Source organism: Astyanax mexicanus, chromosome 21 (genome assembly GCF_023375975.1).
Source record: "Astyanax mexicanus isolate ESR-SI-001 chromosome 21, AstMex3_surface, whole genome shotgun sequence".
Classification (NCBI taxonomy): Eukaryota; Metazoa; Chordata; class Actinopteri; order Characiformes; family Acestrorhamphidae; genus Astyanax; species Astyanax mexicanus.
This window is the reverse complement of record NC_064428.1, coordinates 10,465,823-10,493,708: the sequence shown is the minus strand read 5'-3', so window position 1 is coordinate 10,493,708 and position 27,886 is coordinate 10,465,823. Positions and strand designations below refer to the sequence as shown.

At 36.1% G+C, this 27,886-nt stretch overlaps 1 protein-coding gene across 2 annotated transcripts in view; it reads right to left on the bottom strand.

The window, feature by feature from the left end:
- The window catches only part of LOC103029360 (ribonuclease inhibitor-like), a 605,885-nt gene that overhangs the window by 540,452 nt on the left and 37,547 nt on the right, over positions 1–27,886 (bottom strand). The window contains exons 12-13 of one of the 2 annotated variants that reach the window (XM_049470085.1): positions 22,428–22,474; positions 19,359–22,256 (exon numbers count right to left, since the gene is read on the bottom strand). In XM_049470085.1, the coding sequence (XP_049326042.1) occupies positions 21,694–22,256; positions 22,428–22,474 (610 nt within the window). In that variant the 3' untranslated portion in view covers positions 19,359–21,693. Of the gene's footprint in view, positions 1–76; positions 22,257–22,427; positions 22,475–27,886 lie in introns of those variants that run through there. The other variant, XM_049470077.1, reaches the window with a different exon arrangement.

Sequence of the window (27,886 nt, the reverse complement as noted above, 5' to 3'; positions counted from 1 at the left end):
AGCACTGAATACTGAGTTAAGTATTCTAAGTCGTACTGAAGGTGATAGATAATGATATAAATTACAGCAGTGTTACCTGTTCCTGAGATCAGTCTTCAGAGGGGTACACAGTTAGAGTTCAGCGACATTTTTTTTCAGGATATCCACTCCTATATTAGACACACACAAATCATATCAGCTCTATTTCAAAATGCCAATCTCTCACAATAATACAACATATATTACTTATTTAACCATCAGTACTATATAGTAATATACTAACATAAATTAAATAAATAAAAATAAATTCAAATTAGTGAATAAAATTATAGAAAATTGCATTTGCTGACGAAAATGGCAATGCTGTTGATAAGTAGCAAAACCAGATGGTTGCTTTGCTGTTTGCTAAGTATTTAGAAATCAGCTTTATGAAACCACACATCAAACCAAAAAACATGCATGATGCCCCTCCTGATGAGACAGAACAATCTGGAGTTGGAATTGTGTCAATTTCTCAAAATCTATGGTAAACGTCAGCGGACAAACAATTCAGAATAATTAGCAGAATAAATAAATGTAAAATATTAAACATTTAATATAAATCAGTTAAAATAACTCAATCTGTTTTTCTCAGGATTTAGTCAGCGCTGGGTTTCCTAATAAGCCAGGTTGGATTGTTTTAAACAGCATTTTGTAGATTTGTACACACACCCCACTGGAATGAATGAGGAACTGGCTGCATTTTCTTTTCTTAAGAAAAGAGACAACCAGTTTAAAACCAGTTGGAGCACATTTTACCCACATTAAACATCAACAGTCAACAGCATATAGAACAAGGTCCAATCAAATTCACCTGTAGCCCATTATCACACTGATATTAAAAAAATAAATAACTACAAGAGAAAACAAGTGTTTAGATTATAAAATGGATTAACAAATAGCTAACAGCTAGCTCTTAATTTTAGCATTCACAGCAGCATTTATAATAGCACCTGGAGGATATAACTGACAACTTTTTTATTTCAAATTTAATAAAATGTTTAAAATAATAAAAGTAAATATGGTTTTACTTTTTTGCTACGTCAGGCTTAATAACATACAAGCAGTATAAAGAACTGAATATTTTGAGGATATTTAGAGTCTGTAACAAAAAGCTAAACACTCATTTTTGGTTACAAGAAGCTGAAACCCTGGATTTAAGTCATCACTTCAGAAAGGAAACAACTGCTTTACTTCTTATAAAATTACATTCTCAAAACCTTTTCTCAATCTGTAGTTTAACTGTTTTCTCTTAGTCCTGTTTTTATACCCTCCCCTCCATTCCTATTCACATAAAATACCTCAGTAATAGTGGGGTAACAGATCACACATCTCACAGATTCTTCCTGTTTATAAAGATCTGGCATGATCTTCGTACTGAAGTGTGAGAGTGAGGGGATTTTGTAGTGTGGCTCAAGCACTTTCCTGTTGTCAGTGTTGGAGTACAGGGCCAGGTCTGCAGTGATAAAACACCCCAGTAGATGTAGTTATAGCTTTATCCTGCTCTGATTCTGCAGTAACAGGCTGATTAAATGCTGTGGTTAGAAGTTGTGTGTTGTTCTGCTCCCGGTTTGATCTCTGAAACAGGGTGATGAAGATGTAAATGTGTAGCTGTGTTGGACGTACTGTCACAGTTATATTGTTTTCCTGTGTCACAGTGCTACACACTGCAGCAGTGTTGCTCACAGCCATCAGTAAATGTTGCAGTGAAGCCTGAACACTCCTGTTACACACTGTGATTTAACTGATGTAGGAGGCAGATTTTTTCTCCAGCAACCATAGTGCTGCTAACACTTCATTAACTAGATTCACAGCTGCTTTGTCTTTTTACTCAACCTCCAGCATCCAAATTTAGATAATTATTACTTTAACTGCATATTTTTTTGCCAATGACATTTATAGATATAAAGTTATAGATATAAAACATTACATATTACAACACATTTCTTCTTATTTATTTTTTAACTTATTTTAACATTTAAACAGTTTTTACCAATTTATAAATTAAGATATTTATAATTTAGAATAAAACTCGTACATTTAATCAGCCAATCAGCTGTTCTCTCTCTTTTCTCTTTCTTTCCCTCTTAATATCTCTCCTTCACGTCCGGTTGTTCAGTGAGAGAAGAGAACTAATGCTCCTGGGGAGAATAAACTCAGACAAGTTGCTCAATTTTTAATAAATTACTTAAGTTCCCACTTTTCCCTTTTTAGAGCACACAATGTAAATGAACTCTCCTTTAACTCACTTTTCTTTCAAACTGCTGTTTATCACCGCATGTGTGCAGTAATGCTCTTCATAATGCACCGATCTGCATCTGGCTGAGCAGAATCTGATACCTCTGATATTTACAGCATGTGTGATTGGGCTGTGAGTTTCCTGGGCCTCTAAACTGGTAAAAGCTTGGAAAGTAACCAGATCGGGTTTGGACAATATCTGGATCCACCTGTTAGTGAACTCTGGTATACAGTATTTTTTCCACACTTGTTGTCACTAGAGGGAGATGTGCCCTGTGTGCTGGATCAGGTCATGTGACTATAAAAACAGATGCTTCTTTTAACATTATTTTCATTCCACTGTAAAAAGGCATTTTGATTGTAATTGACCGATTTAGCATTTAAAAAGTTTTAACAGTAATTTAATACTCCTTTGAGCTCTCACAGCAGAGTAAAATAAAGATATTTACCTACATTTAGTGAATTTCTATGCATCATTTTAAGCAGATATTGTTTAAAAAGGAAAAAATAGATTAGTGTTCATTTAATAAAGCTAAAACTTGAACTTCAACCCTACTATATCTGACCCATTCTTACCACCAGTGCAACACTTACTAACACCTCATACACTACCAGCAGTGTCCCTGCTGAGAATTATTACCCACCAACCAAATAATAATAACTGCTCTGTGTAAAATAAAAAATAATAATAAAATGATATGTATAACTACTAAGGGATTCTATATGAACATGTAAGAAAAAAATAAGGTGTAGGAGTATAAAAAAACACTCTATATTATGAGAAAAGGATGTACAATACTCCATTCTAAAGAAACGTTGTTCCACTTTAAATGGAACAGCAGTGACTCTGCTTCTTAAACACCAGTTAAAATAACTTTAGCTTCTTAAATCGAAGAACAAGAATAAAAGTTCTTTAAAAGTAAACTTTAATTTAAATATGTTTACCTGATTTTAGATGGTTCATCAGTTCACTGTGGCAGAAGGAACCAAAGCAGAGCTAAAGGAGAAGAAACAGTGCCTTATAGTGGGGCTGAAGAACATAACTATACACTTATATTTTCCAAAAAATAACATTACTTTTTACCGTAACTAAAGCAGCAGCATCTTAACCTAAACTGACATACAGTTCCCCACTCCCTGCATTCTTCACTTACTCACTGCTGCACATCCAGTTATAGACAAATAGTTTTAATAATAATTTATCTGTTCTCGTAACATCACTGTGATATCCAAAAGAGTAATTTATTCTATATGGTAACTTCTTATATTTAACTCCTGGTGGTTCAACTCAGACCTGTATCGCTGTCTCACCACACTCAGACCCAGACTGAAAAGTGGGGCTGAATTTCTGCTAAATATTTTTTTATTCAGTGAGAGAATTCTGAATTAATGTTACATGACATTTATTAAAAGTTTTTTACTAAGATACACATGTACACAGGATAAAATCTGAAAATACAAAAGCTTAATAAATAATCTACAGGCATGGTAGCATAATGCTTCATGCAAAATACATCACTTGATTCGTGTTTAATAAATGACAAACTTAATCATAATAACTTATAATAGGTTACTATTACAGTTTTAGTGGATTTTAGTGAGAAACTTTCTTCCTTTAGAAAGACTACTAAATAAAATAAAGTTTAAAATGTACACATTTTATTGTGCTTTTAATTAAACCAGGGATCCCGGCCAGAGATTAAGTCCAAGAGGAAAATCTCTATTCTAAAAACTGTTTAGTCCGAGACTCTGCTTAATCCCAGCGTGTGAAACTGCTCCATAGTGTTTAAAGCAGTGTTTAGTGCTGTGTGTGATTAGCTGTGGCTGCTAACCTGCACTGCTGAGAGCAGAGCGCGCTCTATAGGGGGGCGGGTCTCGCGCTGAAGCTGAAAAGCGCGGTAAAAGGAGGGTCTCGCGCTGGAGCTGAAAAGCGCGGGAAAAGGATAAAATTCGCCTCAGCGGAGCAGCTAACTGTACCCTAGCTAACGCTAACCCCTTTCCCCCTCAGACTGACCCACAGATACAGCTAGATATGAGTTTAGACTCAGTCTAACTCACTCTGCAGCTCCGCTCCTGAAAGTATCCGGTTCCTCACCTTTTAAAGAGAGAATTTAACCCGTGAAGCAGCTCCTCAGTTCAGCTCCAGTAACGTTCAGCTCAGAGAAAAGTCCTCAGCTTTCAGTCCAACTCCTTTATATCCCTCACACGGAGCTCAGAACTGAGAATAACACTCATACTGCACTGATATCTTACTGATACTGTAAATAAACCTGATCTACACGCTGGAAATAATGCTCAGAATGTGGAAATTAAACCCTGTAAATTTCACATCATAACGGAGGACCTCCAGCTAACCCTCCTCTAACCCAGGAGAAAGCTCGCGCTGTAACACTGACCAATCAGAGCTCAGGTCACGGTGAAACAGCCCCGCCCACGCAGTGCTCTCATTGGTTCGAGAGTCTGTCACTCAGATTTTTTTAGCAGCTCAGAGTTTCTCTATTAATTATTATTAATATATTATTAATTATTACACTCCATCTGCTTCACTCTCACTGACTTACAACCTGAAAATAAACATTTTAATCATAATTATGATTTTACTGACTTACATTTTATTAATAAAAACAAATGAAACCTTAACAACAAAATGATCTAATATGACTAACAGTAAGCAATATTAATGAAAATAATAATAATAATTAACTATTAATAATAATTTATTTTTCTCCTTCTTCTTCTTCTTCTTCTTCTTCTTATTATTATTATTATTATTACAATTTGTATTACTTACAAAGTAGTAAATAAATACAAAAAATATTAATATTAAATTAATACAAACAATGACAATCATTCTTTGTTTTTAATATTATTACTGACATTATATATTCAATAATTAATTATTAATGTTTATGAATATTATTTGTTAATTATTTTATTATTACCGTTATATATTAAATGATGAATTAGTTATCATTTTATCATTTTACTTTGTATTCTTATTATTATTTTGTTAAAATATATTAAATAAATGCAAATAAACGAGTCACTATATTTATAATCGTTTATTAATTTGTTTGTTTGGTATCATATCATTTCCTATGCTGGATGTTGTGACATGTTTTATTCAGTAGATGGCGCCAAAACATCAAAAATTAAATTAAATTAAACCTCAAGAATAAAATAGAAGCTGATTAAAATAGCAACACTTAAAAATAAAATAATTCTCCAGTTTCAGAAAAATCAAACTGCTGTTTTAAAACGGAGTTAACCTTCTGCCTCTTTCATTATAATGGAATTTCCTTTTTATCTAAACACAGTTAGCAGTTCTGCAGTTAGCAACAATTACTGAGTTTATGCCTGTATATTGTACAATAATCTGATAATGTAATTATTGTGACAGATCTATATATTTATATTATATATGGGAAAGAAATACAGTTTTTTTTACATTTAACACACATGGAATAGAAATGTATGTAAACCTTTATATGTGAAATACATTTTAAATATATTCCTAAATTGCAAAATGTATTCAAACAATTATATATTAAATAAGCCTAATATTTTGGCCATTTCATACTTTTTAAAAATATATTTTATAAATACATTTTTATTAGGGCTGTCAACATTAACACGTTAAATCAGGCAGTTAAAACAAGGAGCTACCATCATATTAAAATTGTATTCATGATTTTATACATGATTTAGTCATAGAATATGGTTGTGTTAATTCAAATATTTATTATACAAATCTAAGTGTTTCTAACACAGATTTTTTTATTCACATTTAAATACTCATTATCAATTCGATTTTTTTTGACACCACGACATACATTTCTTTTCCATATGGGCTGTTTCTCTGAATAAAACAAACCATAACAGAACAGTGTAAGTATTGCTGATATTCATTCAGACCATCATAAATCATAAAAATTTATACAGTATAAAGCAGAATCCAGTGATGCAGTTCTTTCAGCAGGGAATTATTCTAGGGCGTTTATAATCTGTTCATTACGGTAAACCTGCCTGAGGAGCCACACCTTCAGGAAGGGGGTGTTCCCTGTAGAATCTGCCTCAGCTCTGCAGCAGGAGTCAGAAGGTGAGTTTAGAGTTTATAAACTACAGATTAAACAGCTTTTACAGCCTGGAGTTCCTCTCCTTCTTAGCTTTATATAAAATAGAGTGTAAATAACGCGAGTTCTTAGTGTACAGAAGTGATGTATCAGGATTACAGAGCGAGTTCAGTCTGTAGAACAGTGGAAATACTGGAACTGTTATCAGTCTGACTGTGAAAACAGGGCTTTATTTATAGATTTACATTTATAGCGTTTATCACTCTTACAGAAGCTCTTAACTGTTCACTCAGAAAGTTTCTCCAGCGAGTGAGACTAGACTCCAGAGTCTAAACCCTCCTCTAGTCTGTAGATACTGTACAGTACTATAGTCAGTACTGTAGTGCTGCCTAGATCCAGAGATCTACACTCAGCAGCTCACAGTGCTGGAGGAACTACACACACCCTGTACTGCAGTTACAGTACAGATACACAACATCACATATTACTCCAGTTCATGGGTGTGGTAGTGGGGGGAAAAGTGGACCTAAGTACCTAGGGCCCAAGTAGAGAGAGGGGCCCATGAAAATCCTGATTTGTTCCAGTTCTTTGTGTACTGGCATGGATAGGGGCCCACTGACATTGAGAGTGTACAGGGCCAAGAATTTGCTGCTACGCCCCTGCTCCAGTTAAACTCCTCCCTTTAGACCTCCACTGGAGTAAAAGAAGAAAAAGATTTACATTTAGATGTACTTAAATACGGACAATAAAAGTACCATGATTTATTAGGGTTCTATCATAAGATCTGTCATATCTCTATATATCTCCAGATTTGTTAAAACTTGACTTTACTACATCCTGTTGTCTTCACCTATGTGGGTAAAGTCTCGCTATACTGGACATTAATTGGTTTGTAGAATGTTGTACGGTCAGCGAGCTGTCATTTCTTCAGGTGTTGAGCTGAATTCTGAATCTGTCTCTCCTCGAATGCTGGTTTATCCTTCAGCAGAACGAATGTAAAAGATTCCCCTGGGATTCCTTTTATTTCTGTTTATAAATAAGGGTTAATCTACAGTTACAGTAGATCCAGAATCACAAGCATATTCTGACCCATACTGCTAAGTGACGCATCTGCCTGCAAAGCAGAGTTGGATTTACACACAACACCTCTTGTTCTTCTTTTATTGTTTAATGGGTGACAAATGCCTGATTCAATTTTCTGTCATTGATCTGAAAGTCTGAACCGTCCACAGAAGTGTTTCAGAATGCAAACAAACCAGAGTTTAGGATTAGCTATCTAGCTAAGGTTAAAGATTAGATCAAGGTTAGGATTTTTACCAGCATTTGAACTGAGGTTAAGGTCAAGGTAAGAATTTGGTTCAGGGTTTTGATTTGGACCAGGATTTAGGATCAGAGTGAGGCGTATCTCCAGACACCTGTGGCATAAACCACGCTATCTTGGAGAAAACCGGCCTTGTGCTTTAGGCACAAGGACACAATGTACGTACATTCTAAGTCACAATTTGAATCATCATGAATCATGCTAAATGCTTGAATAACATACTGATTAAGTTAAAATGCTGATTAGTAACACACAGATTAACCTTTTAATCCAATGAACAATGAACATAATAAGGCAAAACTCCTCCATATTCTTACACTCACTGAAGGCATCAAAACTATGAATGAACACATGTGGAGTTTTATGTACTTAACAAAAAATGACCTGACCTCCACAGTCACCGGACCTGAACCCAATCCAGATGGTTTGGGGTGAGCTGGACCACAGAGTGAAGACAAAGGAGCAACAAGTGCTAAACACCTCTGGGAACTCCTTCCTTCAAGACTGTTGGAAAATCATTTCAGGTGGCCACCTCTTGAAGCTCATTGAGAGAATGATGCCAAGAGTGTGCAAAGCAGTAATCAGAGCAAAGGGTGGCTATTTTGAAGAAATAGTTATTTCAGTTATTTCACCTTTTTTTATTAAGTACATAAAACTCCACGTGTTCATTCATAGTTTTGATGCTTCAGTGAGAATCTACAATGTAAATAATCATGATAATAAAAAAAACGCATTTAAAAAGAGAAGGTGTGTCCAAACTTTTGGCCTGTACTGTACTTGTGGGGAAAGGATGCAGAGTTTCATGAAAATAACTTCTGTTTGTTAAGCATGGGGGTGAATGAAGGCTTAAAATAATTAAAGAAATATGTCTTCATTAACTTTTATGTAGACGGTATAACCACAAGATATTTCATGTTCTTCTCAACTTTCATTTATTAATATACATCCTTTTCTGTATTCACTAAAACCCAATTTCTTCTTTTGTCCAAACTTAACAAAATAAGTGTTTCAATAAATTTATAATGTCAATAAATCAGAATTATTATTATTGAATTATTATAAACACAATAATCATTTATACTACATACTCAGTATTACAGTATTATATGACACACTGACTCATATTACATATTATACAGTTTAAACCTTACTTTTTACCCTTACATTACAGACTGCTATATCATTTCTATATTTTGTAAATTACTGACTGTAAGTTTAGTGTGTATGTTTCTATTCATTTTTTTTGTCTCTGTATATATCCTGCCCTTTAATGTTATTTAACATTTCAGCTAAAGCTTTATATTATATATTAATTTATTTATTTTTATATCACTTCTAGTAGTATTTATTATATACATGACTAATATACATTCAGTATTTAGTGCTGAATAATTAAAAAAAATATATGTGATGTATGTTATGATTAAGTGCCATATAGTTAATGTGTAAATATTTCCATGGTCTTTACTCTGATGTATGCAATTCTAAATCTGGGTAATGGTGACATCTTCAGGACAGAGGCAGCACTGCAAGCGTCTGTACAGAACCGTAACACTGTAGAACTGAGGGTTAATACAAATAATAACAGGATAACATCACTGTTTACCAGACAATCCTGAAGAAGAATATCCAGCCATCTTTTCCGTAGGGACCTCAAGCTCAGGTGTACTTGGGTTCTACAGCAGGACAATGATCCAAAGCACACAAACAAGTTCACCTCTGAATTAATTAAAAAAACTAAATGAAGATTTTGGAGGGTCTAGTTAAAGTCTGATTGAGATGCTGTGGATGATCTTAAACCAGGGCTGGACTGGGACAAAAAATCGGCCCTGGCATTTTTGGTTTAGACCAGCCCGTCATAATTAGTGGAGCACAACTGACTATGTATGTGGGGTTACAGAGAAGCATAATTTATCATCAACATATTAAATATAAGAAGTTTAGTGTAGTGATGGGTGGTATATCGGTGTTCTGTTGAATTGTCCTACCCATCAATATATGCTTCCCAAAGGTACTGCACATGCGCTGACCTACACAATTTAATTGCTTCTTGTGTTTTTTATTAATAATTAATCTGTTTTAGGGTGGCATTATGTGCATTAAACAACCTGGATGCACTGTTATTGCACAAATGTGTAAATGGAAACTAAAAATTACAATTATTATCATAAATAAATACAAAAGCAGTTTGTAATAAGCTCTATTTGCCATAACTTTGCCATACAATCACTTTTGCAATCCAAATCTAATAGCATACATCTACTGGGATTTCACTGGGTGCATGCCCTAAAATAGTGCCTCTGTTATATTTTTACAGTTAAATGTAAATTATGGCAGCACAGTTTGAAAAGGTAGGACAATTTGAGAGAACACCGGCTCATACGGTACCAAAGAAACACGCTGGGTGTTCAAATACTGTCACTTTAACTCGCTGTTCCCAGCTGCGAGAAAGAAGGGAATTGTGGCTGATTTTAATACTGGCTCTTATGGCTTAAATTATTTATTAAAATATTTAGTTTTGTAAAGGAAACCGTGTTTAAATTACTGGCGTATCTTTTTTTACATTATTTAGCTGTTTTTCTGCTAATAAAGTTTGTGTGGTGTGCGCACAGTTCTTCAGTTGTTAAACGGGGGGTGGGAGGGTGGGGGGGGTGCACAGTTCTTCTTCAGTTGTTCACCGACTTGTGTTTCAGAACTTTCGAATCGGACAGTTCTTCGCGCCTGACTGAAACTCCACCCTCTTTGACTAGGTCTGCCTAACAACAGAGCGATCTATATTCTGATTGGCTCAATGAGAGTACATTCATACCTGTCAAGTTTTGGATTTAAAAACAAGGAAAATTTTCCGCCGCCCACTTTGAGCCATCCCACTAGCCCAACCGAGGTTCAGTATCCCTTACATTTTAAGACAGGTTCACAAGAAATCTAAAATAACCTCCTGTGAACCTTTTACAAACTACAATTAGATTATCAGAATGTAATAGGTCTATCTTTGTTGATACTAAAGTGTTGTGGATATTCCTACCTATGTAATTCTTATAATAAGGCCTAAATAAAATCTTTTCTAGATATTAACATGAAGTCTTTATATGATACTTCAGTCCAGTCCTGATCAGTTCAGTTAATTTCAGTCCTCTCCACATTTTTTCTCTCTCCAGCTCAACCATATCTTCTGCCCCTTTTAAATAATAAATTACACCAAATTACACTAACAAACCCTAAAACTAACCCTAAACTATTAAAAAAAAAGTTTATTGTTTATAAGCTGATTAGATGGATCTGCTGGAAAACCCAATTTTAGGGCAGTGAAGCTCCAAGCCTATTTTTACCATTTTCCGCCTGAAATTACATACTCACATTTGAAGGCTTATCACTCCAATATTAAATTATTTAGAGTCAATTCTATGAATTAATATTACTTAGAAGCCTTTACACAATTCATTTAAGGCATTTTAATTATTCAATTGAACATGTAATGGCCAAAATATGGTAAAAAAACAGGAAAATTTTTAGGCGCTTTTCAGATTTTCTATTATTTTTTTTTTATTTTCAGACACATAAAATGAACTATTTATATGGAACAAGGGTTTTGACAGCTCTATATTTTACTATAATGTGTTTACAATCATCATATAAAATTTTAAACTGCTACCTATTACTGGTTAGAAGTTATAGTGATTTGAACCAGTAATGGTCTTTTCTTTCTCCAAAGGACTGGAAACTTTATAAGAATAAAAACTACCACTTTTATAACTCATTTTGCAGTAACCTCTGGGTTTTTGTGTGGTCTACTCATATACAAACAGAAATCCGCAGTGTCGTTTTAAGAGCGGTTGTTCTGCTGAGTGGAAAGTCTATTAGACTCAGTATCTGTGGCCAAGCATCTCTCTTCCTTAGCCTTTCAGCTGGCCGAGCTCGCCACCTGATTGGCTGAGAGACCTCATTCTCATACCGTCATGTCCAGTAGGCTCCGCCCTGTCTGGCTGTGGGCCAGAATCGGCGCAGCGTCGAATAAAATGCTTTTAATTCGGAATTAAATTTAAGATTCCGTCTCACATTATTCCTCGCGCGGGGTGGATATAACTGTGGATTATAGGAGACTGGATTGATGGATTTTCTTGAGTGTGGACTCGTTTTGAAGGTAAGAGAGTGGGGGACGCGCTGATGGGTGTCGGGGGGGTGGGGGGAGTGACTGTAGGTAACTACAGGACCAAACCTGTGCATTTTTCAACTCTGAACACGCGCTGCAACGCGCTCTTTCAGCTCTAATTCAGGGACCGTACATCCTACACTAAAAGCACAGTTTCGGAATCCGGAGAGCCAGACGGTTCGAATGGTGTATAACATGTCCGCATTCGATCAAATATGGACGTCGATAAACGGAAATATGAAAATTATGATTTAATATTTTCATAACCAAGGCATATTTCGCCCTAAATGTTTATTTTCTGAAAGGAGATACCGCTAAATAGGCTATATAACTGAAAAGCAGATATTCTAAGCTTTAAAATGGTATATTGGGTGTCTATATTGAACCTATAACTATTCATAAACACAGCCAGATATTAAATATCATATTTTTCTGGCCGGCGGGCCAGGGCGTGTTAAGAGGTTAAGAAATTGCTTTAAACAACAAACATTAAGATTAAGTACTGTACTAAATTCTGGCTGTCCACAACATCTTCTAGATAACTAGTTAGCTAAATTAATTTTCGTTCATTATAGCTTACAATAAATCCTGTAATCATAAATTAATAAACAGTTTAAAAATGAAATAGTTATTGGCTGATCTGGTACATCAGGGCAGGTTGAACATTATATATATAGAGATTTTTTTCAAACCCTGACCATCTATCTAACTCATTCCAAAGTTAACAATTCACAAGCTGTAATTTATTAACCACACAGTGGGTTTGATTTGTGTGTTTTGATTCAGAGACGAGTCTTTTTAACCAGCTATCAGAAACAATCTCATCACAGTTTACATGGTTTGCTCCGGTACCTTTCTTTTAGAAAAATCACCATATATCCAGATATGATTTAATGTCAGCTGCTCCAACTACTGCTGACCCACACTGACCCTCAGCCGCGCTCCGCAAAACCAGCAAGCTAATTGGCTGTTTCTTCTGAAAGGCGGGACTTTCTCCTTGAACCGGCACCCCGATTGGTTAAGAAACACAGCGGTCAGTCACATCAATAATAAAGTTTTTTCAATTTTAATATAATACGGGAAATTTACGGGAAAATACTAATACAGGAGGAGGGCGGGAAAAAGGAGTAAAATACGGTAGTTTCCCGGCCAAAACGGGAGACTTGACAGGTATGTACATTATAATATGCAGCCGATGGATTGGCAAGAGTGAGAAATACCATGTGTGGCATGTGAGCGTGTGAACTCGCTGAGGTGCGTGTGTTACACGCTCAAAAGGTGAGACTTGAGAACACTGGCTATAACGTATTTGTATCAGGCTACAAACAGGGCTGCTTTATGAATTAATGCAATGCAACTGTCTTAAATGCATTTAACAATGTTTTACTCTTATTCAGTGTGGGCATACCTTTTGCTAATATTACTTTTATACTTTTTACACTTACTTTAGTCATGCTTAAATAAAATCTGTTATTTCTCTTGTTTGAGTGCTTTTTAAAACATGTTGAACCACAGCATAGAGGCTATTCAAACTACTATGCAGCCTTTCAACACACCGTTAACCTAAATATCGAAAAATGCTATAATGCAGCCTAAAATGAACACTTGCTGCTCTTCACTTCTCAATCTTGACTGCAGTGTTGTTCAAAAGAACACGTTCATTGAACACGCTCATTTTTTTCGTGAACGTTGAACTGAACGCAACACATTTTTTTATAAAGAACTTGAACGTGAATTAATTCACATTATGTGTCATGAACGGCAGACATCACTGTAAATGAACGCTGGTTAGTTAATAACATACTGGCTTCCGCACAACGTTACCCGTGATGAATCGCGGAGGACTGGAGGGCTGGAGCGCGTAGGGCTGGAGCGCAAGGGCGAGAGAGAGATAAAGAGAGATACAGAGAGAGAGAGAGAGAAAGAAAGAGAGAGAGATACAGAGAGAGAGAGAGAGAGAGAGAGAGAGAGAGACCAATGACGAGTGAGAGAGTTAGAGAAAGCGCTGCAATAAAAAAAAAGGCTAGTGGAAGTGATGCACGGAGACAGACAGAATCCCACAATTGCAGTGCCATGAGCAAATATCTACAATGAGCAGTTTCAAAGAACGTATAGTGATTTCTAGCTTGTAGTGTGAAAAAAAGTATTCATTTGAATATCTCACGAAAAAAGTAAAATGAACTGGCACAACACTGCTTGACTGTTTGCTATGTTATCAGAATAAGGGAGCATGGCTGCCAGATCTTGGGAAGTATGGAAGTATGTCTTAAACAGGACGTTTCTGCTGAAAAATGTGTCTGAATTAAAACATTTCTGTAAAGAACAGTGGAACAAAATTCCTCCACAGAGATGTGAAAGATGTTAGGGCTGGACCCGAATATTCGGGTATTCGGATATTAGCTCATTGAGTAGGTATTCGCTTTTTAATTTTGGTATTCGGATATTCGATTTTTTTTTTCTTTCCAGAGTTCCACCTCACTCTAACATCACACTTCTGTTCTCGCGGGTCCCGTCAGAATATCTTGCGGTGCGGGACAGAACTGAATTGTTTTTGGCGGGAGCGGGAGTTTAATCAATCCAGATGATGCGGGAGCAAATTAATAAATAGTTAAGAAAATTGTAACAATCACGCAATGATTCTCATGCAAGCAACAAAAAACCCTAAAGAAAAAAGCGGAGGATGGACCGACACACACACACACAAACACCGATGGGAGATTTTCAGCATCTCCAATTCACCTGACGGCATGTGTTTGGACTGTGGTAGGAAACGTGACAGCTCTATTCAGCGCTGAATTGCTGTTTTAATAAATATATAAGTAAATTTGAAGCACAATTCCTATTAGGACCGCAGGGCGGGAGCGGCAAAAATGCGGGTGCGGGATTAAAAGAAGCGTTTTTTTGCAGGAGCGGTAACGGGACAAAAACATGCGGGAGCGATCAGGAGTGGGTTTAAAAAATCAGTCCTCTATTATACATGATAAAAACTTTTATATAACTTTTATATAATAAAATGTAAGGGGTAATGTGGAAACAGTAGGAGATAATCAGTTACAAAAAGCCTAGCCTACAAGAATGATGTCTGAATTAATTTCCTCTAATCTAATATAATTTAACATGGTTTAAGAATATAAAATAATTTGTAAACAAACAAACAAACAATTTTATATTGAGCTTATAGCCCAAGTGCAAAAATACAAAATCAGTAATACTGCTATGTACTGCACAATCATTAAACCGAAATAGACGAAGAACAGTAACATAATTTACAATGACTGTCTGGTACTGTAATATAATTAACTATGTTTAAGAATATAAAATACTTTCTGAACAAATGTTTTTTTTTGCTTTTTATTTTTAAGGAAATAGCCTAAGTGCGAAAACACAAAAACAGCAATTTACTGGGCCGGCCTGCGCAGTGGAGAAGCCGCGAAGCAGCGGCACTCCTGGCCTGTGTACACAGAGCATAAGCCGTGGTGTGGGGCAGCAGAAATTCCGGGGTGAAAACTAGAAAAAATCTGGGGTGAAAACGTCTCATCGGTCAGAGCACAGGAGACATAATGCACTCCATTCAGGGCTGAAGTGAAATAAATTATACTGTACAGATATAATCTGTCTCTAGTAGATATTTAATGAGAAATAAGAACAGGGTGAATTAAAAAAAACAGACGCCTATCACAGACCATTTTCTTGAGCCTTGAGCCCGACCCGAAAGGGGTGGGAAATCTTTTTTTTTCGGGGCCGGGGGTCCGTGGAACATTTTGCAGTGGATTAAGGGGGCCGTAAGTTGCATTTCTATTTACTTTAATTTGTTTTTAATCAGTCTTTTTTAAAAACAAATGTTCGAAACCAATCAGGAGCTCAAAAAACGCTATTCGGACCAGCCCTAAAAGACTAGTTACCAGTCATCATTAAAGCAAGAATATAGTTGTTGCCGCCAAGAGTTATTAGATTTAGGAAACAAATAATTTTCACACAGGGCTGGATTGATTTGGATAGTTTTGTTTTCCTTTAGTAAAATACAATTATCCATTATAAAGTGATTTTTATATTTACTCAGGTTATCTTTGTCTGATATTAAAGTTTGTTTAATAATCTGAAAAATATCAGTATGACAAAAAAGCAAAAACAAAATAAATCTGTAGGGGCAAATACTTTTTCATGCCACTGTATGTACCCAGTTTTATAGTGCTAGTGCTGTAGTGCTAGTATTTTATCTCTTAAAAACTTTATTTTCTTAGTTTCTTTTATTTAATTTTCATATTCAGTGAGTTTGACGTGAGTGTCCTACATTTGTCTCTATGGAAAATTTAGGTTTTTCCTTTTACTATTGTTTATATTTACTTATATTTATATTATATTACCCCTGATTACTGATTACGCGGTGAGTGACGCAACTTCCGGTTTACGTACCTACACGCTGTTTGTTTAGCACGTCTGTGTTGCTGGTCTCTGTTTTTGTTATTTCTTTACGTTTTATACTATTTATTAACTCTTAACCGTCTTTATAACCTTCCTAAACCTATAAAATCCCTCAGGTAGCTAATAATTTCGTGTTATTACTCAATTTTTTGCCACTGTTTTTGTGTGTTTGTGCTTACTTCGAGGTAATGGCGTCAGCGGAGGACCTCAGCGAGGAGCTCCCCTGTCTGGATCGGCAGATCCAGCGCCTGCTCGACCGACTAGTGATGGGATTTTCGGCTCTATTTTGAGATGCGGCTCTAATGGCTCTTCTTACTGTGGAGAGCCGGCTCTTTTTTTGCTCCCAGACGGCTCCCCATATATATTTTTACATTATTAATTAATTAATAGATTAAACCTAATTTTATAACATTTTGTTTCATTATTGGCATTTTTAAGCACTTGTGATGAGTAAACGTGCTGCATAACAATGCTTTATTAATAAAATTTTTATTTTTTATTTTTTATAATAACTTATAATAATAAAAAAGGCAGTAGGCACCGAAGTACAAAAAAAAAAACGACGTTGGAAAAAAAAACTGTCCGCTCTGTGGCACTTTCAGAGCACAAGCGCAACGACAGGGAGGCGGAGAGACAGCAAGATACTGAAGGAAAAAAAACGGCTCCCAAAGAGAATCCTAAAACGGCTCCCAATGTAGAGCCGGTTCCAATCGTTCACTTCAAAGAGCCGACTCTTAGAGCCGGATCGTTCGAGAACGACACATCACTACGACCGACAGTCGGAGCTCCACCGGCAGAAGACGAGGCTGGAGGAATCCCGCGATGCCTCCTTTGCGGCCGTCTCAACCCCCGGCGGAACCTGGCGGTCGTCATCTTCACCCCCGCTCCGGGAGGGGCCTGGGAGCGCCAGCGCGGCCGAGGCAAGCGGGTTTCCCCCCTTCCTTCTCAGCCGGATTTTGCCTCCGCAAACCGGAATGAGGTCCTCAGCTCGTCGCCGTCGCCTCCTTCACCTCCCCCAGCCCCGAGGAGATTCTATTGTCAGGCATTTAAAGGTGTCTCAAGCTAAGGGTAATGCTGTAGCATAGACTGTATATAGCTGGACAGAGCATCGTCTCTTAAAAGTGAAGCCCCCACAGGTCGGGCGGCCCCTGCTGTTCGGCTGCAGAAAGCTGTGTAACTCCACCCATCCCCATAGGTTTCAATGGCAAAACAGACAACTTTCAATCACGTTTTTTTCTAATATACTGTAATTCTACCTCCATTATTTAAATGCAGCAGCTAGTGTAACCTCTGCTTATATTGTCAAATTGTTATATCCCCACAGAATTCGGTTTTTAAAACTTTATTCGGCTCTATTCAAAAAAGGTGTGGTTATGGTAAAAGGGCTGCTTATGGGCGGGACCAATAACAGACCGTCAGCTCCGCTCCGCCCCGCTCTGCAGTCGGGGACCGCGAGGCAGCCCTCAGGGGCGGGGTTATTTAAATGAGTAGGCGGTCTCTCCACAGCCTTTCTCCCTCCTCTGGTCTCTACTGCGCAGACTCTGGTCTCTGAATCGCTAAAATGGCGGAAGATTTTGGCTTCATTTTCATTGAATGAATGGGAACGGCGACACGGCGTCCATCTTTATATACACTCTATGTGCTGTAGTGTTGTGTTGTCCAGGAGCTCGGGTCCTGGACGTCGCCCGGTGGCTTCCTACAGTGCTTCGGGATCGATGTGGGTACCAACGACACGGCCCGCATCCTCATCTCTAGTCCGATGCCCACCTACCGTCGCGGGAGCCAGCCGTTCAGCCGCCTCTACGCTCTCCACTGCTCTGCTAGCGGAGTCGGCTACGTGGACAACTGGGAGAGCTTTAAAACAACTGCATCCATCTCTACCAGCAGTACCAGCAGCATCTGTATTAAACTAGGGCTATTAAATATACGATCACTAGCACCTAAATCAGTTATTGTTAATTATATTATTACTGATAATCGCCTTACTGCACTTACTTTCTTCCCTTTCATGTTCTCTTTTACATGTATGGATATGCCCTGTTCCTCATGTCCCCAGTCTGGCTCTCCATTTCTTGCTGTGTTGCATTCCTGCTCTACAACCCTGCACTGATTAACGTTAACACACTCAGAATCTGTTTCTATATTAGCTATAGCTCTATAGTTTGTGCCTATCACATTTTTATATTAATAAATTAGTACCTGTTATATTAGCCATAGTTCACATTAATTCTCTGTACTGTTTTTGTTCTGTTATTTGTTTGTTGTTTGTTTGTACTGAGCGGGTCAACCCGAGTAGGATGGGTTCCTCTGACTGAGTCTTGGTTCCTTCCAAGGTTTCTTCCTCTTAAAGGGAGTTTTTCCTTGCCACTGTGTCACCATAAAATTGTCATCTCTCTGGTGCTTCTCATAAGAGGTGTGGACCTGTTTTTCTCTGTAAAGCTGCTTTGTGACAACCTTTGTTGTAAAAAGTGCTATAGAAATAAAATTGAATTGAATTGAATTTTTAAATTTCAGTTTTTATTAGTTTGTTCATTGTCATTAAGGAAAGAACCATTGTTTAAAATTATCATAATGTTTAATTGGAATTCTGCCAATTCAGGTGTAACTTGATTTCTAGCTCCATCAGATTTCTGAGATAAACTGAACACGGCACATGATAATCTCACATCTGAAGAAGAATTTAATATCAGATTATCAGATTCTGTACAGAATATTCTCAGATATCAGATACAGGACGCTCATAATCATTTCATATAACAGATTTCTGTGATGAAGCTTTAAAAAGCACTGAGATCTTCAGAGCTTCTGTTCACTGTGAACGACTCTGATACAGAACCTTTCTCTCAGATTATTAAAATCACTGATTCTCCTCTTTCAGTTCTGCACCGTCCTGTCTGTTTACTGTCTGATATCTGTCATTTATAATAATCACTGATCTTAAACAATAAACTCACAAGCATAAACAATATACAGGGGTTGGACAATGAAACTGAAACACCTGTCATTTTAGTGTGGGAGGATTCATGGCTAAATTGGAGCAGCCTGGTGATGAATCTTCATTAATTGCACATTGCACCAGTAAGAGCAGAGTGTGAAGGTTCAATTAGCAGGGTAATACAATGTATTGCAATGCACACAACATTATGGGTGACACACCAGAGTTCAAAAGAGGACAAATTGTTGGTGCACGTCTTGCTGGCGCATCTGTGACCAAGACAGCAAGTCTTTGTGATGCATCAAGAGCCACGGCATCCAGGGTAATGTCAGCATACCACCAAGAAGGACCAACCACATCCAACAGGATTAACTGTGGACGCTGTAAGAGGAAGCTGTCTGAAAGGGATGTTTGGGTGCTAACCCGGATTGTATCCAAAAAACATAAAACCACAGCTGCCCAAACCAAATTCAATGTGCACCTCAACTCTCCAGTTTCAGTTTCATTGTCCAACCCCTGTATTTACAATCATAACGGATTAATTACCAATAATAAACAATAAACTCACGATCATAAACAATATATTTACATTTATAAACATTAAATTCCGAAATCATGCGAAATATATGAGCAATCGTAACAATTCAATTACCAATAATACACATACACACTCATAAACAAAACATTCACACTCAAAAAATAAATCAAACATTTAATTTACAATAGAGAATAAATCAACAATCAAAGATTAAATCAAAAACACATATTGTTTATATTATATACAGTAGATGCTCAGAGATGATCAGTAATCAGAATATTGATTAATTATCAGTAATATTGTGCTGAATTGTAGATTATTAATGATGAAGATTGGATAAGGGCGCACACAATCACAAACACACCCACACACACACACATACACACAGTTTCTCTGTCACACACACTCATTTAGAGGTGGAAAAAGTACTGAAAATTTGTAATTAAGTAAAAGTACCTTTACTTTGCTAAAATTCTACAAAAGTAAAAGTACCCATCTAAAAATCTACTTGAGTAAAAGTAAAAAAGTACTCAATTTATGTACTTTGAGTAATAAAAAATAATGTACTTTGAGTAAACTTTACATAGTTACTTTTAATTATTTGATAAAAAAAAAGTACAACAAATCATAAATTAAATTGTTGTAAATGAACTATTATTCCACATAATAATTTGGACCTTTCAGGCAGTATTTGTTCAGCCACCCCATAAAACATTTTCAGGAACAAGTGGCATAGGTTTCTATGATCCATTTTTTTTCTTTACTGTTAAAAAGTTATGGTCATATATGTGACTATAAACCGTATTTTTATAGTTTTACAGTTCATTATTACTTTTTAACTTACCATTGCTCTGCTTTAACTGCAATTTACATGTTTTTTTAACATTCAAGCAGATTGTTTAATGTTCCCAATAAAAACTTATGGAATTATCATTAAAAACATGAAAAAATACACAGACCCCAGGCTACACAGCTGATTTACACAGCGTCTTACCCGCTAACCAAAATAACCATTACTGGAAAAAGTTCAGCTGCGCTGCCATGGAGAACAAAACTCAGCGCAAACTATGTGTGATAAAATCAGCGGAACATAAACACAGGGAACATTATGAGGCGTTTCTCTCACCACCAAGACTTTCAGAAAGGTAAACTCTATTTGTGGATGCAGGTTGAGCACGTAACATCGCACAGCTAGATTAACTAGCTAACTAGGGTTGCCACCTTTTAGAATTAAGGGACGCCAAAAATATTTTGTGTTAAAATGTTTATATTTTTGTGAGGAATACCGTGTCCAGTGATCTCCCGGAGACATTGTGGATCAACAAATCAAAATAAATAAGTATGTATTAAATTCTTATATATTAGAAAATATATAAGAATTTAATATATACTTTATTTAGATTTGTTCTTTAAATTGCCATAAAATCATTCTTTTGACAAAACTCAACATACTAATTGATCAAACCACAATAGTCTACTAAAATAAGCTCTGCCCCATGCACTGACATCTTCTGGCAAAAGCACGACTAGATAATTATCTGTAAAATATCAGTCTCAGGAGATGAGTGGGGGGTGAAGGACTGTGAGACTGATGCTCGGGCAGTGAGACACTGAGTGTGGGCAGTGTTGCTCTCCTGATCCATCTGATATCAGACAGTCCACCGCGAGCCACCAAAAACACTCACCGACACGTTTAACTACTTAACTTATAATCATCTCTACTGACACCCCTCTTCACACTCACGCCTGTGTTTTTGCACCGATTTTGCGGAGTACTTACTGTCTGTGGTGGAGACTTAAAAAGGTACCAGCAGCAGCACACAGAAGAGAGGAGCGGAGGGAGGAGGGGTTTAGGGTGGATGTGAGTGTCAGACATGTGGATTGGACATTTATGGAAATATGGAACAAATCGTGTTCTGTATTGGTTTACTTATTTTTTTTCCCAGCATTTTATTTTTTACTCAGTAACGGGGAGTTTTCCAAAGTAAATTACTAGTGTCAAATAAGTTTATCTTTATCGCAGATACTTAAAGAACCCCAAACATCAAACCCAGCATAGAGCGCTTCAGTGAATGTGGTGTAGAATGTGTGTAGGTGTGTGTGTGAAGGTGTGGAGATGGTGTAGAAGGACAGAGTGCCGGCAGGACAGTCCACATACACTCCTACTATGAAAGAGGGAGAGGGAGGAGGAGGGAGAGCAGTTCTGTTATTATTGTGAATAACAGAGTAACTGTTTTTATTGTCATGAATAAAGTATCTGTTATTATCGATCTCCAGACTCCAGGACTTTTCATTCCCTCCAAACCCAGAGTCTGAACCTCGTCCTTTCCTGCTGATGGTTTTATAACTCAGAGCTACAACAGCTCCTCCTTTGCTGCACTCAGCCTCCCAGTAACAGCGTCCAGTAACTCTCTCTCTACTCAGAACCTGATACCACTCATCAAATCTCTCTGGATGATCAGGATACGGCTGCCTCACTCCACACTCCACTCTCCTGTTTTCTTCACTCAGAGTGAGAACTGGGTGCGCTGTGTTTGGATCCAGTGTGAGATCACAGCCGTCTGAACACAAGAACACACATTAGAGAGAACACACATTGTGTGTGTATGAGTGTTTGTGTTTGTGTATTTGAGTGTGTGTAAGAGTGTGTATATTTGGGTGTGAGTATTTGAGTATGTGTGTAAGTGTGTGTGTATTTTCATGTGTATGAGTGAGTGTGTGTGTATACTTACATTTCTTTAGTCCTGTTTTCATTCTGCTAATTCCTCCATGCTCCACCCTACACACACACACACACACACACAAATGCGTTAATGCATATTTTGTTTACTCAGCAAATCCCTTGTGGTTAATTAATTATTAAATATCTATAACTAATCAAAATATACACATACACAGTTAACCCTGTTAGTGCCATATTTTAGCGATCTATAGCCACTAGGTAATTGCACTTTGCACATCTGGATTTGGATCGTGGTGTACTGTAACGTCTCAAGGCTCTCCCTTCACACTCCCGAACGCCATTTCCCAAGATCCCACGGGCGATGACGTCACCGTCAGCCGTTCACCTTCACCCAATCGCATTATGCTCCCCCGTTCAGACTCACCTGTATTCTAGGAAGTTCCGGGTTATAGTAATTCTAGGTTTTGTATATATAGGCTTCTGTTAGCGTTTGTCCGTTGCCAGAGGTGGAAAGTAACGAATTACATTTACTCACGTTACTGTAATTAAGTAGATTTTATGAGTAATTTGTACTTTTTAAAGTAGTTTTTAAAATAGGTAATTTTACTTTTACTCAACTACATTTTGACACAAGTAATCTACTTCGTTACATTGGAAAACTCCCTCGTTACTGAGTAAAAAAATGCTGTGGGGAAAAAACTGTCTGAACTAAAAAAAAAAAAAAAAAAAAAAAAAACGGCGCACGGATCATTCCGGCGACATAAAAAAACACACAGATAAATCTCGCCATCCGGAAAGCTTGTGGTTGGATAACAAGTATAAACATATAGCATTCAGACTCTCTATTGGTCTGTATTTAAAGCGTGACCTGCACGTCACGCTAAACTCAAGTAGTGCGCCGGTGAGAAAGTTAGTTCTGGTCTCCAGCTGCAGAGAGGAGCTTCAGAATTATTGGATTAAAAAAAACTCTTTTCGGATGCAGCAGCTCAACACCACGAGATTTCAGAAATTCACCATCTAATCTGAAGAAGCATATTAAGGTAAACTGAACGTTTCCTACAGTTATATGTTGATCCTAGTGATGGTGAATGGTGAATTTGTAATGTTTGCTGTGGCCAAGACATGCCGAGGTTGATGATTCAGTGTTGTAAGTTCGTTTAGAGAGCGCGTGTGAGCTTTTAATTTGATGAGTTTAGGTGTAGAGGGGGGTAATCTGGTTCAAAAGTCAAAATCCATCTCAGGATTTCGCTCCTATTGCCTGGCTGGCTCTGGAGTTCAACCTAATCCCTGGGATGGATTTTTATTTTCTGGACCTGGATTACCCACCTTTAGCTCCGTGTGAGTTTCAAGCTGGCTAAGAGAGCGTTGAGAGTGGACAACACTGACATCAAATCAAACGCTTCTACTTTATCGTCTTAACGCGCCCTGGCCCACCCGCGGGCCAGAAAAATATCATAATTAATATCTGACTGTGTTTATGAATAATTATAGGCTCAATATATACACACACAATATGCCATATATTGAAGCTTAGAATCTCTGGCTTTCAGTTGTCTAGCCTATTTATCTGTATTTCCTTTTAGAAAAGAAACATTTACGAAATATTTATAATTTGCATATTTGTACAGTCACACACACACACACACACACACACACACACACACACACACACACAGCCCCACCAGCGTTACCTCTCCCTGCTGCTTCTAAATCGCTCCAAATAAGTAAATCCATCAGTCCATTTGACAGTAATCCTCAAAGTAGTGCTCATACTATCGAATTTAACGCGTTATTTAAAGGTCTGGCAGTGTTTACAGCTTACTAACGCGCATGCGCAGAATCTACAGTATTCTCTGAAGAAAGACTTTATTATTTTATTATTTTTTTTTATATATTTTTTTATGTTGATTTCTATATACATATATGTATATTTCGTGTTTTATATGTATCCTTTTTTTTTCTAATTTACAATATCAACTTACAAACAAAAACAAGGCACCAATAGTAATACAAGGCATCAGCATCACCGAGTTGAGTAGCATGTGTACAAAAAAAAAAAGGATACATATAAAACACGAAATATACATATATGTATATAGAAATCAACATAAAAAATATATATAAAAAAATAATAAAATAAAATAATAAAATAAAATAAATAATAATAATAAATAAATAAAAAATATATAATAAATAAAAAGAAAAGAAAAGAAAAAATATATATTTAGAGATTTACATCAGATCAAATGGTATACATTAGGGTTAGTTTTAAAAAATCTACATTTATGAATGAAAAACTTTCCCAATAAAATTAAATTATTTATCAAAAATTCTGTCTTGGGGTTCTGAGAATAACTACCAAATTTGATTATTTTTGAATTCAAAGCTGGCAAATCAATTCCTTGATCGTGGAGCCTATCCCACAAACTGCACCAGAAATCTTGGATGACGTGACACTGAAAAAAAAAGATGATTTAAATCCTCCTCTTCATCACTGCAGAATGTGCATCCATCAGTCTCTAATTTAAATCTAGACTTTATAAAATACTTAGTCGGATAAATGTCATTTAGAATTTTAAAATGGACTTCCTTTACTTTAGGAGGAAGAGGAAAATAAATATATTTAGTTCTAATTTTATAGATTATATCAAGACCATAGTCATTAACAATATATTGCCGCTTAACCTGACCAGGATACAACTCTTTCTGTAACACTCTCCGAATGAACCTGTTAGTCATCTTTTCACTATTAAAGTCTGTATCTTCTATATAGAGTTGACTCAGAGCAGGAGAAGTTTTGGAGTGACACACATCTTCTTTAATCATAGATTTAAGAACAGCTGGGAAAGCATTTATCAATTTGTTGTAACTCTTCCCATCAAAAACAACATTAAATTTCAAACAAAAGTCTTTGAACGATAACATATCCCCATTGTCATCCATAAAGTGTGATATGGCCCAAATTCCTTTCGAAAACAGGTTCTCATAAAAAACTGATTTTCTGTTCAACAAAATATATCTGTTGTTCCAGACAGGAGAATTATGTGGTGTGAAATTATGTTTATACAAGAGTTTCCAATAAAGCAGGACCTGTTGATGAAAATCTGACAGCTTGATGGGTAACTTATTATAGTCAAAATCACATCTTAAGAGAAAATCAATTACCCCTACATTCTGAAAAACAACATTAGGAATGATACACCAGAAAGACTGTGAATCATTACAAAATGCTCTCAGCCAATTAAGTTTTAGAACACCATTCATGGAGCTGAAATCAATTACTTTAACACCACCTTCCTCATAGTTTTTAACCATATCTTCTCTTCTAATATAATGACATTTATTTTTCCATACAAAATTAAAGTTGGTTTTGTTTATGGCTTTAATAATGTCAGGTGGCATCGCCAAAGAAGATGCAGGGTAGATCAGTTTGGATAAACTATCCATTTTGGTTAGGAGAGTACGTCCAAAGATAGTGATATCCCTTGGAATCCATTTACTTAAAATTAATTTACATTTTTCAATATTATTGTGCATATTATTCTTCTCAGAGACTGCTTTATCTTTACAAATCAATATTCCCAAACATTTTACTTCTTTCTTTACTTTTATATTATATAGTGTTTGCAAAGGATATTCATGAATGGTAAGAATTTCACATTTGTCTATATTTAATAGAGAAACAATCTATAGTTTGTAGCACTAATGGAATTTGACTGCTGTCCTTTAAAAAAAGAGTTGTGTCATCTGCCAATTGACTTATCAGTATCTTTTTTTCCAAATATATCAATCCCTTCTATGTTACTGGACTTAATTAAAATTAAAATTAAAGACTTGAATCAGGCCAATCAGGTGCCGCGTTAGGCCGCGACAGAGCGGGGGCAGGGTCTGTAACCCGACACTGTTACTGGGCAGATAGATATAAAGAATACAGAAACACATTCTTTACTGGAAATTAAGTTATAAAATTAGTATTTTTTATTCTTATAAAGTTTCCAGTCCTTTGGAGAAAGAAAGAAATATCCCAGGAGCAGATCACTATAATATCTAACCAGTTTATAATTTTACATGGTGAATGTAAACACCTTGTAGCTAAATAAAGAACTGTAAAAACACTTATATAAACACACATATAAATATTTCATTTTAAAATTAAAAATGAGAAACTGAAAATCCTGTTTTTACCATATTTTGATGTTTTGATATTACACGTTCAATTGTATATTTTTAAGTGTTTTCAGTTAATTTCGTAATATTAATTGATAAAATTAAAATTCTCTGAATAATTTAATGTTAGTGTAAAAAGCTTTAAAATTTGGGTATGAATTTTCAGGCGGAAATTAGGCTTGGAGTTTAAGAAGTTATAAAAAAGGTTTTGTTTACTATTTTTATGTTTTGTTTACTGCATAACTCTGTAAATTAATATGCCATAAATTTGATAGCATAAATAGCAGCATAGCAATGGCAAGTTAAAAAAATAATAATGAACTGTAAAAATATAAAAATACGGTTTATAGTCACCTATTCATAATTTATGACTTTTTTTTTTACATCAAATAATTAAAAGTAACTAGTAACTTTTACTCAAAGTACATTTTAAATTGAGTACTTTTTTACTTTTACTCGAGTAGATTTTTAGATGGGTACTTTTACTTTTACTTGAGTAGAATTTTAGCAAAGTAAAGGTACTTTTACTCCATTACAAATTTTCTGTACTTTTTCCACCTCTGTCCGTTGCGAGGTATTGTCGACTCATGTTGCGTACTGAGCATTTTTCCAAACCCTTTTCTGTCTGCCCTTTTGTTATGACCCTTTTTTCTGTATCACGGATTTTGCCTTTTGTTTTTGTCCTTATCGGATTTGTTGTATTATCGGACTGTCTCTCTGGCTTCGGATCTTGGACTGTTTCCTGTACTACGTCTCCTGTTAACGCTGTGAGTGGTGCTCAACCTGTTCTCTGGCTGTGTTTCCCTGTTAACAACTTTGTGAATAAACCAGTCTTTACCTTTTATTCGGCAAGCGTCATTCCTATCTGTCTGGCGTTTCATGGACAAGATTTTAATTAATGAATTAATATATTTAATATTTTAATACATTTGCCCTGGTGATAAGAAATGAATGCTAACATATAGCTTTATATTTCTGTGTAATTTCAAATGTTTTAAGTTTTATATAATTGACGGGCAGCCTCAGACGCCAGGATGACAATGTGCTTTATTTTTCAGATAGAAAAGTTAAATACTAGCAAAGTTAAATAAAATAAATTTATGTTCAGTCAAAGTTATTTTCTATTTTAATTTTCCATTTCAAAAACTCCAGCATTTGAGTGAGAATAAACATTTTTTGAAATTCTTAAACAGCAGAATGCCTGTGTCTGCTACATTAAGTTACAGTTATTTAGTCTGTGTACTAAACATAAATATAAATCCTTATAACTGACAGAAATAAATATAACTGATAATAATTTATAGTTACTGTGCAGATTTTAAATATATTTTATTTTTATAG